Source organism: Camelus dromedarius, chromosome 9 (genome assembly GCF_036321535.1).
Source record: "Camelus dromedarius isolate mCamDro1 chromosome 9, mCamDro1.pat, whole genome shotgun sequence".
Lineage (NCBI taxonomy): Eukaryota > Metazoa > Chordata > Mammalia > Artiodactyla > Camelidae > Camelus > Camelus dromedarius.
In genome coordinates, this window is record NC_087444.1 from 16,012,785 (window position 1) to 16,032,444 (window position 19,660).

Genomic DNA, 19,660 nt, shown 5'->3' on the forward strand with positions numbered 1-19,660 from the left:
AAGTTTGCATCTCAGTGTCACCAGTTAGAAGTTTTATCATCTTAGCTCTTTGAGCATCAGCTTCCACACTTGCAAAATGGATATAACACCTGTACTTACCTTATAGGGTTTTAAACAAATTAAAGATATAATGCACAAGACTGTTAGGTCAAAAAAAAAAAAAAGACGGTTAGGTTAGTGCTTCGCATATAATAAGGGCTCAGTGAATAGTAGCAGTTATTCAGGATGCCACAAGATTTGCCCAGCAGAGCAGGGTTCTCAGACTCAGATGCTGACACTCACCAGGCAGGTACGTAAATGGGTGAAGTGCAAAAACAAAATAATTCACTCTCCACTTTACTAGAAGAATAACAGTTGAAGCCCAGTGATACCCATCAACTAACAAGAAGCCTCTTGGTCAGGAGGCAGCAGAGATCGGTATAAACAGGGACAGCACTCTGAGTAGCCACTAATTTTTGCCCTGCAGTGAAACATAACCTGTGTTTTTGGAGGATTCTTCAATTTCACAAGAGAGGACAAAAATCTGAATTATTGTCCTTGTCAACAATGTTTGAGCCAGTATCTAAGCCAATGGTGAGACTGTGTCATGAATTAACAGTTCATAACGAATGCAACTCTGGACACCTGGGAGCCAATTTTTTAAAAACACAACAATAATATGAAGAATAAATAAAGTAGGTCTATGAGCCAATGTCTTTACCATCCACCGTTTTGTTTTCTCCTCCGGAGGCTCTCAGACCATGGGTAGGTCCCATATTTCAGGGTCTGAACCTCACTCATGGAGTACCAGGAACCAGATTTTCTCAATGTATCCACTACACCCGTCCTCTTGGCAACTCACACCTCACCTAATCCACATGTCACTGAGGTACTAACCAATATAATCAATCGCACAGGAAATAACAATGACTTGTGGTTGAATTCCCTTCACTTCCAGTGTGAAGAAACCAGGGAAGTTTAATTTTTATCAGCAGGTTGTTGGATATCATGGAATAAAGACAATAAATGGTATAGAATGTTTAGGGCAAGGATATGTCACTGAAACTTGAGAAACCTACCCAACAGAGACCATGTCTCTATTTGTCACCCTTCTTTGCCTTCCTTTATGTACTCAATGAATATTCATTGAGCATGGCCAGGCCCTGATATGCACTCAAGATACAAGGGGATCAAGACACAGTTTCTGCTCAAGGAGCTTCTAGTGTAGTGAACAGATTGATCACATCCCCCAGAGCAAGTGTGTGTGTCTCTCTCTTGGAGAACTGTGTCTCTCTTGTCTCTCTTGGATGAGGGCAGTGGGAAACACAAGAGCATTGTTTCCAAACAGCCTTGAGATCCAGTGCCTGCTCTGCACTCTCACTGGGGCCACTTGAGTCCCACCTGCATGCTCAATGCCACCCTCTATTCCTTGGGCTAATATTAACCTGAATCAGGAGTGAATTAGGCCTCCTGAGAACAACTCTGGACCAGGTTTGGCAAACAATTCACACCATCGGTTGGATTACCCCTGATGTGGTTTCTAACTCTAACGACCAAGTTCTTATTTGTTTCCCAATTCCTAGCCAGTGCGCAATAATTCTTGATTCTGGGTCTCTGCTTTGATTTCTCTTGCTGGTCTATAGTAACACAGTTGGTTCCTGGGGCCTGGGTCTGGACTCATTACTGCCTGTCTTTTAAGACCCTGATGTGAATGCTTACCTCTCTGATTCTGAACTCACCCCATCTCCTGCCCCCTAGATTCCACATCACTGAGATTTCCCACGAGCTTTGGGTCCTTCCACCCAGACTCCTGCCAGGGGCACTGTTAATGATGTACCCACCACAAAGCCAAATTTGCCTGCCAACTGAACCTCCTTAATCTGCACCTGGGGCAGTGTTCTGGGCTCCTATTCTGCTGCAGTGGGCAAGGCTTGATCTCAGACTGAATTGCTCCATACCTTCAAAAAAGTGACTGATGATGCTGAAAATGGCAAGATACAACAATGGATGCGCAGGAGTGACTTCTGCTCCATTCAGGGATGACCATGCCAGTGAGTTGGCAACTATGACTCTGTGTGTATAGCAGATGATGAATAGTAAAATGCTGAGTGAGGGTTATCTTGAAAATCAGTGTGCCATGTCGATCAGTTGGCTCTTAATCCTTCCCCTTGAGATCTTGCTGTCAAAATACAACCATTGCTTTGTATTTTTATACACCCACACGAATACCTAGACAAATACTCCTTACTAATGCTTAGCCTGTTCTCATGAAATGAGAAAAGACATATACAAATATCTTTTAGTTGGCTTGCTGAAGACATCCCGACAGCAACATAACCCCTCCCGTGTTACCTTTTCTCAACTAGATGAAGGCAAGATCACAGACACAGGGCTTTGGGTTTAACAAAGTATTTGACCAAATTTTTCATGATTCTTATGTGGATGAATTGGAGAAATGTGGTCAGAACAAAAGCAAGTGTCTGAATAACATAAGAACACAAAGCATAAACATGAAAGAGCCTTACCACATCTCTGTAATGAAGGGGACGGACCAGAAAAGTGTTTCCCAATATTTAATATAAAGAAATGACTTTTGGTTGTGCAGTAGGACTTTTTAAATTTTAATTTTAATATTTATGTGTTTAATTTTAATATTTAGACAATGTATATTATCCCAAAGCCCCATGATTTCATAGACATTAAGTTTAAAAAATTGAGGCAATTCAAAAAAGAATATTTTAATAAAGTAGTGAAGGTAGCACTATTTATTCAGTCTCCTTAGAAGTCATCTTGAGAGCATCACAATTCTAAACACATCCTATAACCCAGCAACTTCACTTTTAGAAATTTGCCATGCAGATAATAGTTGCCCAAGTACACAAAGAAAGCATGTACACTGCAGGTTTATTTGTAATAACAACAACAAAAAAACCCAAACAAAACAAAAGAGAAATCCTGTCTGAACAAATGACCATTATTTGGAGAGAAATAAATACATTATTGCACATCCATGCAATGGCCTCTTTCTTTACTTTTTAAGCCAGTGGTTCTCAATTGGGCAAATGTCTGGAGACATTTTCTGGTTGCCACAGTGGAGGCAGGGGTACTACTGGTCCCTAGTGCGTAGAAGCCAGGGGTGCTGCTAAACATCCTATAGTACACAAGACAGCCCCCATAACACGGAATTACCCAATATTGATAGTTAATAATTCCAGAGTGAAAAACTCTGTCAAGCAGAGTTGCTTTCATTGTTGTTCTTGTTCTTTTAATTCCAACACAAACCTGAGATCATGTATCTACTTACCCCCTTGTTACCCTAGATTTAAAGTTAAACATCTGTTCCATCTATTGCAAAGTGAGCTCTTTTAGTGAGGATATATGATTGATTTATCTTTGTAGCCCTAAAACCAACAATTAAATGGTCTGCCCTTGGAATGAATGAGCTGAGAAAAAGTACAGCCAGGGAGGTGAGCACACCCTACTTTGGAAACAGGCAATTGGCTTTGTGTCCAGTTATAGAAGTAGGGATTGAAACAGCTATATTTTATATTGCTTATTTTTATCTTCCTATTTCGCTCCTATTACTTTATATACAGGCACTAATGATGGCTAATCATTTAGCTTTAAGGCGAAAGTATGAACAAATGGACATCGCCTCACTATGAGAAATAGCTGATGGGACTTTGGGTATCTCTTATATTGAGGACATGAAGTTTTAGCTGCATTTCAGATAAGGGAGGACACTAGGGGGCAAACAGGGAGGACTGGAGCACGTATTTTCTAATTGTATCTCTACCTCCCCATCCTTCTCCACCTTGCTCTCTGCCCCTGGAAGTTAGTCTGTTTGAACTACATCCAATAGCTCAGTGGGTTCTGCTTGACAAAAGAGTATAGGGAGGAAGAGAGTGAGATCCAGGTGTTTATTCTCTGGATCACATGAAGATGGCTAAGTCCCTCCATCAAAGCTCACTGCTCCACTCCAGAAAGACTGCTCTACATGACTATCTCTTCTTCAAGTTTCAGACAACCTCTCCCTGTAACACTCTGGGTTCCTGCACCAGCACTGTGGTTACCCTACATCACTCTCTAAATGTATCTAAATTATCTTAATTTGTGTGTACCATCTGTTTTCCTCAGGACACTGACTGATAGACCATATAATCTTAAATTACATTGCTTAATCTTTACAAGCCTGTTTTCCCATCCATAACATTAAAATATTAATAATTATCTTTCAGAACAGACAGTCTACTGAATGGGAGACAGATTTGCAAATGATATGTCTGACAAGGAGTTAAATTCCAAATATACAAAGAGCTCATACAACTTAATATCAAAAAACAACCTGATTAAAAAATGGGCAGAAGACATGAACAGACATTTTTCCAACAAAGATATACAGATGGCCAACAGGCATGTGAAAAGATGCTCAGCATCACTAATCATCAGGCAAATGTAAATCAAAACCACAATGAGCTATCCTCTCACACCTCTCAGAACGGCTGTCATCAAAAAGACAGTAATAGTAAATGTTTGTGAGGATATGGAGAAAAGGAAACCCTAGTAATACTGTTGCTAGGAATGTAAATTAGTACAACCACCATGAAAAACAGCATGGAGGTTCCTCAGAAAATTAAGACTAGAAGTACCATGAGATCCAGCAATTCCACTCCTGGGTGTATATCCAAAGAAAATGAAAACACTAATTTGAAAAAAAATACACGCACCCCAATGTTCACAGCAGCATTATTTACAATAGCCAAGATACAATACAACCTAAATGTCCATCAACACATAAATGGATAAAGAAAATGTGGGAGATAAAAAACAAACAAACAAACATGCATGCATGCATGCATACATGCATGCATACATACATACATACATAAACAGAATATTACTCAGAAGAAAAAAAGAATGAAATGTGGCCATCTGCAACAACATGGATGGACCTGGAGGGTATTATGCTTAGTGAAGTAAGTCAGACAGAGAAAGACAAATACTGTATGATATCACTTACATGTGGAATCTAAAAAATAAAACAAATAACAAAAATAGCAATAATTATTTTTCAGACTGTTCAGATGATTAAAAGCACTACTTTAAATAAAGTGTTTGAAGTGAAAGTACTCACAGAACAAGCAGCATTTCCCCCACTGACCAAGACAGTAACTACTGGGGTGCTGGGGTTGCAAACAAAAGAAACCAACTCTGGCTAACTCAGTCAAAATAGGAATTCAATGGAAAGACTATAAGGCAAGTTAGACTCAGTGGGCATGTTGTAGAATCAGTCTCTTTTTTTCAATTGAGGTATAGTTGATTTACAATACTGTATTAGATGTAGTTGTGCAGCATAGTGATTCAATATTCTTCTAGATTACAGTCCATTTAAAGTTATTACAAAATAATGGCTGTATTTCTCTATGTTAAACATTATATCCTTGTTGGCTTATTTATTTTATACACAGTACTGTGTCTGTTAATCCTATACCCTATCTTACCCCTCCCCCACTTCCTTCTCCCCACTGGTAACCACCAGTGTGTTCTTTAAACCTGAGTCTGTTCCTGTTTTGTTATATACACTCATTTGTCTTATTTTTTAGATTCCACATATAAGTGATAACCCAGAGTATTTGTTTTTATCTGTCTGATTTACCTCATTAAGCATAATACTCTCTAGGTCCATCTGCATTGTTGCAAATGGCCGGGTTTCATTTCTTTACGGCTGAATAATATTCCATAGTATGTATGTATATCACATCTTCTTTATCCATTCATCTGTTGATGGACACTTAGGCTGCTTCCATATCTTGGCTATTGTAAATAATGCTGCGGTGAACACTGAGCTGCAAATATCTTTTCAAATTAATGTTTTCACTTTCTTTGGACACATACCCAGCAGTGGAATTGTTGGATCATATGGTAGTTCTGTTTTTAGTTTTTTGAGAAACCTGAATACCATTTTCCATAGTGGCTTCACCAATTCCCAATCCCACTAACAGTGCACTAGGGTTCCCTTTTCTCCACATCCTTACCAACATTTGTTATTTGTGGAGTTTTTGATAATAGCCATTCTAAGAGGTGTGAGGTAATATCTCATTGTGGTTTTGATTTGCATTTTTCTGATGATTAGTGATGCTGAGTAATTTTTCACCTGCCTATTGGCCATCCATATGTCTTCTTTGGGAAAATGTCTATTCATGTCTTCTGCCCAAATTTTAATCAGGTTCTTTGTTTGTAATGATGAACTATGAAAAAGATAAATTAAGGAAAAACCCCTTTTACAATCACATCAAAAAGAATAAAATATCTAGGGATAAACTTAACCAAGGAAGCGAAAGATCAATACTCTGAAAACTGTAAAACATTGATGAAGGAATTTGAAAATGATACAAAGAGATGGAAAGATGTCCCATGTTCTTGGATTGGAAGAATTAATATTGCTAAAATGTTCATACTACCCAAAGCAATCTATAGATTTAATGCAATTCCTATTGAAATATCCATGACATTTTTCACCGAACTAGAGCAAATAATCCTAAAATTTATATGTAGCCTAAATGATCTAATTGCCAAAACAATCTTGAGAAAAAAGAACTAAGCTGGAGATATTGCACTCCCTGATTTCAGACTATATTACAAAGCTACAGTAATCAAAACAGCGTGGTACTGGCACAAAAACAGACACATAGATCAAGGAACATAATAGAGAGCTCGGAAATAAGCTCATACCCCTATGGTCAATTAATCTATGAGAAAATAGGCAAGAATATACAAGGGAGAAAAGAAAATCTCTTCAATAAGTGGTGCTGGGAAAACTGGACAGCTACATGAAAAAGAATGAGATTAGAACATTTTCTCACACCGCATACAAAAATAAACTCAAAATGGATTAAAAAACTAAATGTGAGACCTGAAACAACACTCTTAGAAGAGAACACAGGCAGAACACTCTTTGACATCAATCAGGAATATTCTGTTGTATCTGTCTCCTAAGGCAAAAGAAATCAAAGCAAAAATAAACAAATAGGACCTAATTAAACTTAAAAGCTTTTGCACAGCAAAGGAAACCATCAGCAAAATGAAAGGACAACCTATCAAATGGGAGAAAATATTTGCAAATAATATGACTGATAAGGGGTTAACTTCCAAAATTTATAAACAGCTTCTACAACTCAACATCAAGAATCAGTCTTAAAACACAGGCAGGATCCAAGACAGGCTATTTATAAAAGACACTGCCAGGGTCCTGCCATGGAAGGCTGGTTAAGGAGTTCCACCGCTGGGACTGGTGCTGCTGCCACTGGGCTGTCACTCATCACTGCCAGATACCCATTCTTTGAAACTTTGCAGCACTGCCTCCAGATTTAAGGCCCAGATGGAAGTGGCCAAATGGCCAAGCCTAGTTAGTTGCCTACACCCTAGTGGCTCAGACCAAAGGAAGCAAAAAAAACAAAAAACAAAAAACAAAAAACTAGGCCCCTTTAAACTTCCATAGTCTCCTGCTCAAAGGACAGCAATGGAATCTATTTCAAAAGCACATCCAATATGTCACTTCCTGGTCCGAGATCCTCACCGCGGCTCACACCACCCACCATTCAGCGGCTACCAGCCTCATCTCCTTTTATCCTGTGCCCTCCCCCCACCGTTTAACCCCAGCTGCAGTGACCTCCTCCTCTGGGAAGCCCTACGCTCCTTCCACAGCAGGATTTTCACACTGCCACTTGCATCCGGAATTCTTCCCCAGCCCCAAACATCAGCTAACCCATATTTAACCTTCAGGACTCAATCCAAATGTCACTTCATCAGGGAAGATTTACCACTTCTTCATGACCCTGTTTTCTAGAAATCTTTCTTTCTTTTGGCTAGCACTAAAACACTAATTACATCCTGTCTCTCTCTCAAGATTGCTGAAGGCAAGGCTGAACTGTCTTGCTCAGTACCAAACACCACAATGTCCAAAAGCTTCTGAAAGATCACAGCTGCTCAGTCTTGAATGACTAGTGATTTCTCTGCCTGGTTCCTGACCCATCTAAACTCTCAACAGAAAATCAAAGCCAGTGGTTCTTAAACTCTGACAGGCATGAGTTACCAGGGAGATTGTGAAAATATAAATTCTGATTTAGGAGTTAGCTTTCTAACAATTTCCAGATGATGCCAATGCTGCTGGTCCCTGGACCAAACTGTGAGGAGCAAGTCAACATCTTATAAAATCAAATGATAAGCCAGACACTTAGGGCAAATACTGTATGAGTCCACTCATGTGAGTTACCTAGTATTCAAATTCATGAAGCAGAAAGTAGAAAGATCGGGAGAGGTGATTGTCAGGGTCTGGGGGAAGGAGATATTATTTAACGAGTACAAAGTTTCAATTTGGGATGGTGGTGGTACTGGTTACACAATAATGTGAAGGTACTTAATGCCACTGAATTATACACTTAAAATGGTTAAAATAGTAAATTTTACCATAATGTTTTTCAAAATGCAACTTAGAAAAAACCAGTAAGCCCTAAGTTGGTCCTACCATGAGGAGTCTGTCCCCACGGACCCAGGGGTAGTGCTGGGCAGACAGCCTGTGTCCCCAGCAGCCTAGGTCAAAGGCAGCATTAATGCTAACTCTGCCAGACAAATTGACATTGGATAGCAGTCAGGGGCCTGTTCACCTGCCACGTTCTAACCTACCCTGAGGGTTTCTCTGAGACAAGTTGCTTGTTAAAGATATGGCAGAACTTGAAGCTGATTTAGTTTGTACACATAAAGTACATTTTTTAATCCAAACAAACTTCATTCCTTCCAGCTGAGACCCCAGAGGAAGGTTACTATTAGTGGAAAAATTCAGTTTGAAAATGAAGTTCCTAACACTTGTAACATGGTGCCTCCTAAAGTGAAATAGACCAGAACCTGACACCTAACATCATGGTGACAATGAAACATTGGAACTTTCAACCAGTAGTTGGGCTCCCACCAGAAAGTTAAAAGGATGGTGTTTAGAGGTGAAACTCTATTTACTGACCTTCTGAATTTTGATCTGTTACGTACTGAAGCAGCAGATCATTTATAAGGAAATTTTCCAGAATAACTTGAGGACTACACTAACCTTACTGCAGATGATAAAAGGAGATTTTAGGATCAATGATTATTAAGTGTCTCTACCTTAAAATGAGTTAACCATTCCTCTCCTGATCTTTGCACTTCCTTCAGTCTCTCTGGATTGTACTAGACCTATGCCCTTTTAGGAAGATGAAAAAAAAAACCCTAATTGCCCATTGCTGATGGACAACTCAATAAGAAAGCGTGTTTGGAGTTCAAGACCGATCTGCTTACTTTACTTTTCCAAAGTTGATCCATATAGACCCCGGTGCCCTTGAGAAATTTTAATTACCTCAAAATTGAGACTAGAGCTTGCTTACCCTTTTCCCAAACAAAATCAGTTTGCTGCACAAGTGATTCTAACAACGTTCAGGGTGACCAGGAGACTGGCAGTAGGAGACTTGTTACAAATGGCAAGTCAATACGCGTTCTCTCAGCTTCTGTCACATATGTTGGCTCTCCTGAGATGCCCTAAAACTTCCCCAGAATGCATAAAAACATTCGGTGAAAGAAATGCTTATGTGAGTATATTTTGGAACAAACCCTTTTTTTTCCCTATTCTTATAGTTTGTAGATACAGTTCAGTCAAGCAACTACTGAAATACAAAATAGGAAAGCACATTGCTCATGCTGTCCAAATGCAACAAGAAGTCACCTTTAACAAGTCAGAGCCCTTTACTTTTAGGTCTCAACGTGGCAAGGTGTTGGAGCCCTCTGGAGCTGGTTGAAAAATAACCAGAGACCCTCCCAGCCTTTTTCCCTCCCCCTCAATAGCCTGCCCTTTCTAAGGTGCTGCCCAGAGGAAACATGCCTGGAAGCCCAGAGCAGTCAAGTTTGCGTGATTTTGCTGCCTTAATGCAACTGTGAATCAACAGGTATAGCCAATAATTAAAGACCAGCCTCCTACTGCCCCAAGGGGCAGGAGAGAGCCTGGAGAACCAGCCTGATGTCTGGAGGTACTTGAAACTGTACTTGAGCCTTCCTCAGCGTTGGTTGTTCTGAGCACCAGAACTCAGCAGTGGAACACAGTGCAACAGGTTTAGTGGATTCCAGAGTAAGAACAATGAAGATAGGGAAATGGATTTCCTCCTGTTTAGACATTTGAACCAGTGAAATTAAATGCAAAATAAATCCTTGTATGGTTTTAAACAAAACAAAAGGAACCCACTTCTACCCTGTCATCGGGATTTCCTTGCTCACTCTGCTGAGACTACTCTCAAGTCAAGGACTAGTAGTAACCGCTACATGTGACGCTACGTTTATGATTATCTTGAGGTCACCTTCTATTTTGAACCATCTTTTTTTTTCACTGTAACAGACACATTCATCCAAAATTGTGATGGGTCATTCCTACTGTGATCTTCAATTAGATTTGCAAATGTCTTGGTGGCAATCATAAATAGATGTGAATTACCCTCATCAGCACAGATCTATCTGAATCCAAACTATTAAACATTATTTACATTAAGTAATGTGGTTCTTCAAAAACTAGGTTTTCCTCCTTTGATGTCATTTTAACCACCTTGCCACATTACATACATTTCCTTGGACTCTTCTCTCTTCCATTTTCTCTCCACCATTAAGTCCATGAGGAATAAGACTATGCAGATTTAATTCCTATCCACCTTACCCTCTATACCTCACTTGTTCTAAGTGGTGACAAATTTTAAGCTTTTACATCTGGGAAGAACTTAAGTGTTTCTACCAATCTACACAATTATCTTCCCAGAAGTTACACTTAAAAACAGTTAAGGCTTCATCCCCACCTCCCCCCAGATCCGGCAGGTAGACCATCTGACTACAAAAGCCCAAGTTTTCACTTGAGGGTAATTGTGAGAACAGAGGTCATGCTTGGCAAGGGTGAAATACAGCTTTACTTATAAATACTCTGCCTAAAACTGCCCCAGTTTCACGGGATTTTGGCTAAACTAAACTTGTAAAGCACGAAAGTACGTAACTGATTGTATTTAGTTTCAATACAATCAGTAACTGGTGAATTCTAAGTGGCAGGAGCCACCAACCTGTGTAAACCAAATGTTTACCTTGAGGTCCAGTTAGCTACTCTGGGCGCTGGGGAAGCACACAAAAACAGAATCGGCTATAAGATTGATACCCTGATGACTCACAGAAGTGACAAATGTCTAAAAGCACATGACACACATGCTTCAAAAGACAGGCCAATAATGACTCAACTTTTTATTTCACTGACCAGTACTTCCAATTCTCTCTGATGCTGCATTTAAAATCTTCAGAGTGCCCCAAAATAGCATTCAGACTTCCTATATCCAGAGACAGGAGGCCAGAGGCAAAAAAAGGTCAGGCCCCAGGCTGTTTTTGGGTGGGAAAGTGGCACATTCCTATGCAAGTCTGTGTCAGTTTTTAACTGAAGTGCCACCATCCGGAAACTTTTTCCTATGGCATCTGTGATGGAAATAGACTCATCTCACACAAACAGTTCCATGGGGGAGGAAAGGTGGGGAGGGCATTACACAGGTAGCAGCCAAACTTCTTACTCAGCCAGAAACTGGACTTCTGGCTCAGTTTAATGGCAAGGAGATATGCAAAACTGTGCTGAGTATCCTGGCTCTTCCTCAAAGTGAGGTGGGCTGGACTTTTGTGAATGGAAGCACTGCCCATGATAAAAGTGAATTAAGCTCTATAAAAAAATATAAAGTTGCTCCTATCTTTATGAGTAGTCTATGAGTGGCTTCCAAGAATCCAGCAATGCCCACATCCCATACCTCATCCAGACACGGCCAATTCCTCATGCACAGCCACATGGGAAGCATAAAAACCTTTCAACTTTTTTTTTGGGGGGGGGGGGGGAGCTGGGCCTTGGGATAGATATTTTTTATTCCCCCCTCACCAAAAACTATGTATCTACACACACTCAGACACACATACATATCTGTCTTCAAGGAAGTTTTTCTTCCCTGTGACTACAGGACCCCAGAATCGAGCCTCCCCTAGGCTGAGACAATGCCTATTAACTGCACAGATCTGGTGCATCACCACACTGTGCAAGGCTCCTGTGCTGTCTCACCAACTGGGAGGGCAGGGGCCAAGGGAGTAGATAATCATGGGGGATTTGCCTTCTGTCTTAAACTCAATTTACTCGGCAACACTCCTAGGTCCAGGCTCCGGAAGAGGTTCTGTGGGCAAGATGTGGTGGATGACCTGATGGTCCCAGCCCACTGTGGTAAGAAGGGAGTGATTGAGCGGGGACCAAGTGGCATCTCTCACAAAGTCTCGGTGGGCTCGGCTTCTAAACCTAGAAGAGAAAAACGAAAAGTATGAGCATGGCAAGAGACAAGAGGGGAAAGAAGAAAGAGATCCAACACACCGGGGTACATTCTGTGAACGTGTCACACACGCTTCACCATATGTATAGGAGGCCTAGTCACCAAGGCAGCAGTGCAGCTATCCACAGAAGACTCCATCACCCCATCCCGTGCCCTGATTCCATGGAAGAAATGATAGCTAGAGCAAGGGTAGTGATGTGGGCCAGGATCAGACAGCCCATCATGGCAAAGCAGGGAGGACAATTCAGATCTTCTGTCTGCTGCCTTTCACCCTATAGCAGGTTACATTTCCTGCATGTGGTTCATTATGTAAAAAGGGTAGACTGACCCTTTGGGAGACAGCTGGAATACCAGATTCAGAAATCCCACCCGCCACCATTTTTCTCTTCTTTTAGGGACAGAGCTGGTTATGAGTCAGCCCCCGCAACAGGGAGACAGTGAGCAGTCAGCCTGCTTCCATCACCCGGTCCCCCTGCAAGAGACAATGTACTTTTCAGAAGAGGAAAAAGGACCCAGCCACCTGCTGCTCCCCTCCCCGATTCCTGATCACAGGATTCCATGTCACACTTACACCTCAGAAAGGCCTGAGTCCAGCACAGCAAGTGAGCAGTCTTCACTGACGGAGGCCAGGAAGGGGGCACTAGAAGAAAAGGAAAGGGTTGGGAAAGGTAAAGCCCCCAGGTCCCTAGACAAAACCTGGCTGGCCGGCCCCCGTGCCCTGCCCTAAAGTGACCAGAGAAAGTGGCCTGATCCCCACCGTGGGTTAAGGTCTGGCTGCCACTCAAGTCTACAGTACAAGTTCCAAGGAAAGATTAAAAAATGGAGAAGAGTCAGGGTTGACAGCCATCCTGGCAACTAACCATTCCTTCTGGTCCCTCCCTGCAGCTTCAGTAACAACCTAGAAGAACAGGCTTTCCAAACACACACTCCCAGAAGTCCACAGTAACAATCATGTTGGGTGTTGAGCAGGAACAAAGAGCATATTTTAGCCACCTGCAGTCAGAGACCACACAACGCCAAGAAGGACTGTAGTCTTAGGAGCTCCTTCCCATTCTGAAACCGCACCTAGAACAGTGCCTGCTTGAGGAATTGCCCAATCAGCTTTGCCAACATACACACCTTCCCTGACTGTTCCCATCCATACCTACCAGGCCCCTGACGACAAGCGGTACCTGTGTGGGGAGAACACCAGCCCAGTGACACACTGGGAGTGCACAGCTGAGCTGAGGGCACAGCTTACATTCTTGGTGTCCACAAGGGAGACAGTCCCATTCTCATCACCTGAAGAAAAGAGGGAATACGTCATGGGAGTTAAGAGCACAGGCTTTGGATTCAGCCAGACCTGGACTGGAATGCTAGTTCATTAATCATGGACAAGTTAACCACTCTGAGCATCAGTTTCCTCGTTGGTAAAGTAGGAATTAGTAGTCATCTGGGGGTTGTGAAAATTAAATTAAAGGATGACACAGTTGTTAGGTTAACCACAAACTATGTAACCATATGCACAGCCACATCACCACGTCAGCACCACAACTGCCCCTACTATACAACGGAATTCCCTATGGAGCAATCCACTTGCTTTGTGGTCTACTGACGTCCAGCCACGCCCAGAATACCAGAGCCACAGAAAGCAATCAGGAGTCAAAGCTACTGGGACAAAAACTGTTATGGTCTCCAAAGATAAACTAAAACCACTTCTGGATCATCCGGCCTCCCCACCGCACCTCCATGAGTGTAATTCATCCAGTGCCCACGTGTGCCGATGAGCCCAAGTAGCAGAGCCTCGTGCACTGTGGGGTTCACCCTCCCTCTCATCCTCCCCTTCCCCGAGTCAACACACGGTTGAACATGCTGCCTTACCAAAGACAAAGACTTCACTCTGCTGTGGATGCCAAGCCAGTGAGGTAGGAAGGTAGCCAGAGGCACTGCAGCCTGCTAGGGAGAGAAGAGGGGTCTGGAACGAGACTCAAGCCCAGCTATGAGAAGAAGCTTCTCAGATGGAATCACTCTAAATCCCAGGAGCGTCTTTATTTGGTTTCCCAAACCCTACAGTCCTGTCCTCATCCTTGACTCTCATAACTTACATCTATCCATCAGCCTCCTGCCCTTTCCAGACACGCGTCACAGGCAAGTTTCAATCTCTAAGCATTAAGACAACAACTCTGGCCTCTCTGCTTGCCCATCCAGGAAATGGAAAGTAAACTGTCCACCCAGAAACCAGCCCTTCCTCTTGGGACCCGCTGCACAAAATGGGATCAGCAAAGCCTCAGTGGGAAAGAAATCATTTTTGTCATTTCAGTCATAGTGACTAAGTATTTGGCAACCTTGACTCTGGCCAAGTAAAGCCTCTTTCAGGTGGGTTCCCAGTACCACTCTCCCACCACGGGCTCTCAGACTCACCTATCTGTGATGCTGGCTTGGGACAGCGGATATCCCAGAGTAAAATTCTATTGTCCTAGAAGCAGAAGGAACAGAAAAAGGGCTTCATCCAAAGAAGCAGCTGCTGGCCTGAGGCCCTCCACACTACACTTTGGCCTAGAGGCTTGGAGTGTGGTTAGGGAGTGGGAAGGGAAGGGGAAGAGGCTGTATGTTACCTCACTGCACGAAAGAAACATGGAGTCCTTGTGGGGAGAGGCAGTAACACAGGTGACCTGCCCAGAGTGAGCTGTAGGGGAGAGAGAAAGAGAAATATGACAGAGAAGCTGGAGGCATCACTATCATGCAGCCCAGATACTACTAAGGCATAGGAGGGAGGGTGTGAGAAACAGGCCAAGTCTCATGATGCAATTGAACAAATTCCGTGAGATTCTGGATTAGAGAAAACCTCAGGGGAAATGCTGATAGCACTATAAAACCTCAAAAGGCTTGGGGAAAAAAATGAATCAGTAAAGACAAGAAAGATAAATTAGAGGCTGAGTAAGAAAAGTAAAGGAATTTACAGTAAAGACATCCTAGAATAGCAGTACCCATGTCTCCAGGTAAACAGACAAAGACTTCTGAGGGCATTCTGAACACTGAGAGTTTTAAGGGAATAAATTTCTCCAATGTTCTCTTTCCAGATTGAATTGAGAAGCTGCCTGAAGTCTGCCAGCACTGCTTTCCTACCTCTGCTCCCAGGGTCACCCCTCTCCCATTCCTCTCATCCACCCCAAACTTTACCATTGTACAATGCTCAGAAGTATAAAACCCTAAAGTATAAAACAAAAGGAGCTTTTCCTAAGGGCCAAAGAAAGAGCATCTGGGCAAAATTCTATGAAGAGGCTGGCCTTTTTCATCCACACCACAAACACAAGAGTGGTTCCGTGACTTATCTCTTCTGTCTAATAATGAGAACTTTGAAACAGATGATAAATGGTTGTCTTTAGGACATCTCCCAAGGCTATCTGAATTTAAAAATGAAATCAGACTTTTTCTGACTGAAAGTTAACTCTCACTCACTTGGCCAACTGTCTTAACAATGCAGATGGCTTCTGACAGTTAGGTTATTTGGTAGATGTTTTACATAAATTAAATAAGCTAAATCTGCAAATCCAAAATTTTGACAAACCTAATTTAAACAAGTGTACAACAAATGATATGGCCAGAAATTACCCTCTTTGCAACTAGTTAAACTTAAAACTAGATGCCAATTTAAAAATGAGTGAAAGAATACAGGTTTTCAAAAATTTTTTAGGGCTACATGTTAAAAAGGTTAACAGTCACAGCTATTTGTTAATTACAGACTGTGGAAACCACCTTTCCTAAAGTCATTTAACCAGACTTTCTGAGATAGTTTGAATGTGGCTCTGCCCTGAGACAGAAGGACAGGTTCAAACCATCTTCCCCAGAATCCATGGAAAGCCAACACGATGAAAGGGAATGTATTGTTCACTGGAAAAAAAGCAAAGTTCTGTGACAAGTACCATGGGGGAGTACAAAAGATAAAAAAAAAAAAAATGTGGTTCCTTTGCCCTAAGGGATTTGAAATCACTAGGGGGAATAAGAATAAACACAAAGAACAAATGAAAAAGGCTGAATGGGGCAAGTGCTCAGAAAGAGCTATTTAGCACTGACTAGGACAACATCATATGTCTAAGAAACAAAGCAAGTGCAGTAGCCTTTGAGCACTGACATTACGCTGTGACCCTGAGGCTCCAGGATATGCATGAGTTTGTGACTTTGATTTCACACTATCTGAATCACACACTTGTAAGTTACAATTGGCAGAGAAAAGCACGTAGCCATTGAGGGAACCAGTGATCACCTAGCATCTATACCTCTTAGCCACCCACCATTAATGCTCTAGACATGATCTTCATAAAAATACGGTATCTCCATGAAGCATGGCTCCCAAAATAAAGTCAGCTGTTAGGTCTGTTAATGAAAGTGAGCTGAAAAAGGAATATTACTAGAAAGGGATAGTTCTTACCAAAAAAGTCAAGATTTTATGGAGATGAATATTCAAAAGTTCAAGATTCACCAGGATCAGGTTTTTACCTGGAGAATACCAAAGGTCTACTGTAATTGAGTTTAGCTAGCGCCGTAAGCTTGAAGAAGGGGTGACAGTCAAAGGGCTTGAGTGCCATGACTTGAACATGGGATTTTAATCTGCAAGCCACAAGAAACCGACGAAAGACCAAAGACTGCAGGTGAAGAGGTGAGATGAGTGCCACCATTTGTGTGAGATAAAACCAGAAAGTAAATGGGAACATGATAAAAGGAAAGGAAGGTCATTGGGCAAATGGAAAAAGACTCCAAAGAACTTGGGGACCAACTGATAGTGGGAAACAGGAGTGGGAGAGGACTGGACTTGAGCCTAGGATGGCCAAGAAGGTGGTAAGGTCATCATCAGAAATAGGGAAATTAAGAAAAGGGCTAGGATTGACATTGGAAGCTGACTCTAGTTTTGGAAGAAAACTACCAGGCAGGAGAGCAAGAATTGACATCACTAACATCCAACCAAAGTTCAAAGAGCACTAGGGGAGAATAAAAACAAAAGAGCCAAAACCAGGACTGAAAAGGAAGGAACATGCACTCACCTCGGTATGAATTCAGAACCATCTGCTGAGCAAGGTCCCAAACCTTGATGCTAAGAAGCAAAAGGACACAGATACTTAATTTTGATATACACTATCTACATAAAAACATGTGTTCAAACAAGAACTTCCTTTAACTGACACATCCTATGGACTTCTGGTGCAGCCTACTTTTACAGTGGATTGCAAACTCTCTAAGGAGATCTTATAGACGTCATAGTCACTGGGTTCTTATAATGAGCCCAAAATGTTACTTAATGCAACATGTAATGTAACACACAGAGGCTAATGTGACACTAAAGACACCCAAAGCAAGCCTAGAGACAGGAGCAATGAGAGCAGGGACCCACCAGAAGTCTTTGCTCCCACTGACAGCTTGTGTGCCAGAGCTCAGGACACTGACTGTAGACACGATGTCATCATGCTCATACTTGCAGAACTTGCTGACAATGAGTGTCTCATTTTCATCCAGCTCCCACAACTCAACAGCACCTGTTGGGGAAACAAGCTTGGATTACACCAAGACAGCAATTCACTTCTAGGATTCAAGTAGTCCACTGTCGCTAAACTAACAAATTAAGTTATTCTATAAAAGCAAAGTCCACATCGTTAGAGGGTTTAGCTAATTTCAAGCCATTTGGCTTTATGCTGGCATTACTGTTTTCCTAATAATAGTCTAGACAATTAGGTGGGGAAACCTTCTAGGAAAAGACAGGGAAAAATCCATTATCCCACTTCCAGTGAGAAAGCTTTGGAAAATAGGTTTTCAGGAGACAAGGATGAAATCTCCACAATGATCCATGTAGCACACAGTCCAGTACAGTTAACTCTTCCTAGTTATTTGGACACTAATAAATATTTGTTGAACAACTTGAAAGTCTTAGAGAGTCGTAAAAAAATACTGAACAACAAAAATATGTTCCATAGTGACTGGCTAAGTACAGAAACCCCCCACATAGTTGCCCTGAATATGTACTGTTCAAGCTCAATTGCCAGAGAGGCTCAATCTTTAATGTCCTACTTTTATCTTTCCATGCAATGCCTGCCAACACCCATATTTTGATTTTTTTTTTTAATGTCAAAGCCTCCACTGCTAAGCCTGACATTCAAAACAAAGAAAGCATAATGAAGACATTTAAGAAGAAGATGAGAAGAAATGGAAAGAGAACAGACTGGCTTCAGCATCACCTTTAAGATCAAGATGATCCTTGGTCTGGGTTGGGGGAGGCACAAAAGGGATGCATAGAAGAAAAATGATTTCAATCCATTTCTTAATTTTGTTATGGATTTTGCTAGAAGCTTCTATCAAACAATTCGGAATCTTGGAAAAGGTATTTCCAACCTACAGAAGCATTCTCCTTCGGGGCCAACACCCTCAAGCTCCCTCAAGCCCCGCCAAGCACTGAGTATGGGGCATTAAAAATTGAGCCGAGCCCGACCTATACCCCTAGCCTCCATTTCACCTGTAGGGTTGAGAAGAAAGTGACTCACCTGAATCGGAAGCCACTAGGATACCTCTGTCCCCCACCCAAGTGAGGTCAGCCACTCCGGCCTCTGTCTGGACTCCAGCGGAGCAAAAGCCTTCGTTGGGGGCGGCACAGGGGTCCTTGAAAAGCCAGAGAGAGCCAGCCCAGCAGCGGCCACTCAGGCTGGAAGCCCCGAGCAGGAGCGCCCCATCTAAGGGAGGTACAAGCTGTCAGCGCCAGAGGACTGGAAGGGCTCGTCTCCATGGTGACCGCCCAGAACAGCCCGCGACCGGCTCTGGATCTGAGCTCAAGAACGCGGGGACACGGTTGGGGATTTAGTTTAGCGACGGGAGGCAGGGGTCAAGGCACGCGGGACGGGGACGGACTGAAAGGTTCAGTCCCGGGAAGGGGCACCCGGGGCGGGGGTGCGAGAGCTCCCAGGCCCGGGACCTAGGCTCACCCGACCGGTACCGCGCAGCCTCCAACTGCCGCTCCATACAGGCCGGCGCATTAGGGGGAAGGTTCCACTCCCGGGCTGCCGGGGGCACTAGGGGCGGCGGGGTTTCCTTTCGCATCTCCACGGTTCCAACTCCAACCTAGACCCAAACTGGACACCTGCCGGAGACTCAGCTCCCGCAGCCCCCACGTGGTTCCTCTCTGGGCCTCCGCCCCTCTGGACCGGCTACAGTCACTCTACATCTCGCGAGAATTGCTTCTACGATTTCATTCCGCCTTCGGGAGGCCACTTCTACGGCAAAAGGCTTTCCGCGCTCCGTGCCTCTTATCGCGAGAAAAAAAAATTCGACCG

The 19,660-nt window shown here is 42.7% G+C and overlaps 1 protein-coding gene across 3 annotated transcripts; it reads right to left on the reverse strand.

Annotated features, from left to right (window-relative positions):
• Positions 1-11,233: 11,233 nt before the first annotated feature.
• Positions 11,234-19,628, reverse strand: WDR77 (WD repeat domain 77). 3 transcript variants are annotated; one of them, XM_031457800.2, is made up of 11 exons: positions 19,313-19,613; positions 18,878-19,063; positions 17,737-17,878; positions 17,390-17,439; positions 14,966-15,036; positions 14,772-14,826; positions 14,232-14,303; positions 13,544-13,652; positions 12,943-13,011; positions 12,265-12,340; positions 11,234-12,221 (listed from the first exon to the last, which is right to left on the reverse strand). In XM_031457800.2, the coding sequence occupies exons 1-11, from the start codon at positions 19,425-19,427 to the stop codon at positions 12,147-12,149; spliced, it is 1,020 nt and encodes a 339-aa protein (XP_031313660.1). In that variant the 5' UTR covers positions 19,428-19,613; the 3' UTR covers positions 11,234-12,146. The 3 variants fall into 3 exon arrangements, with proteins under 3 accessions (XP_031313660.1, XP_010993612.1, XP_010993611.1); XM_010995310.3 differs by having other exon boundaries at positions 11,234-12,340; positions 19,313-19,628; XM_010995309.3 differs by having other exon boundaries at positions 11,234-12,340; positions 14,232-14,306; positions 19,313-19,608.
• Between the last annotated feature and the right edge of the window lie 32 nt (positions 19,629-19,660).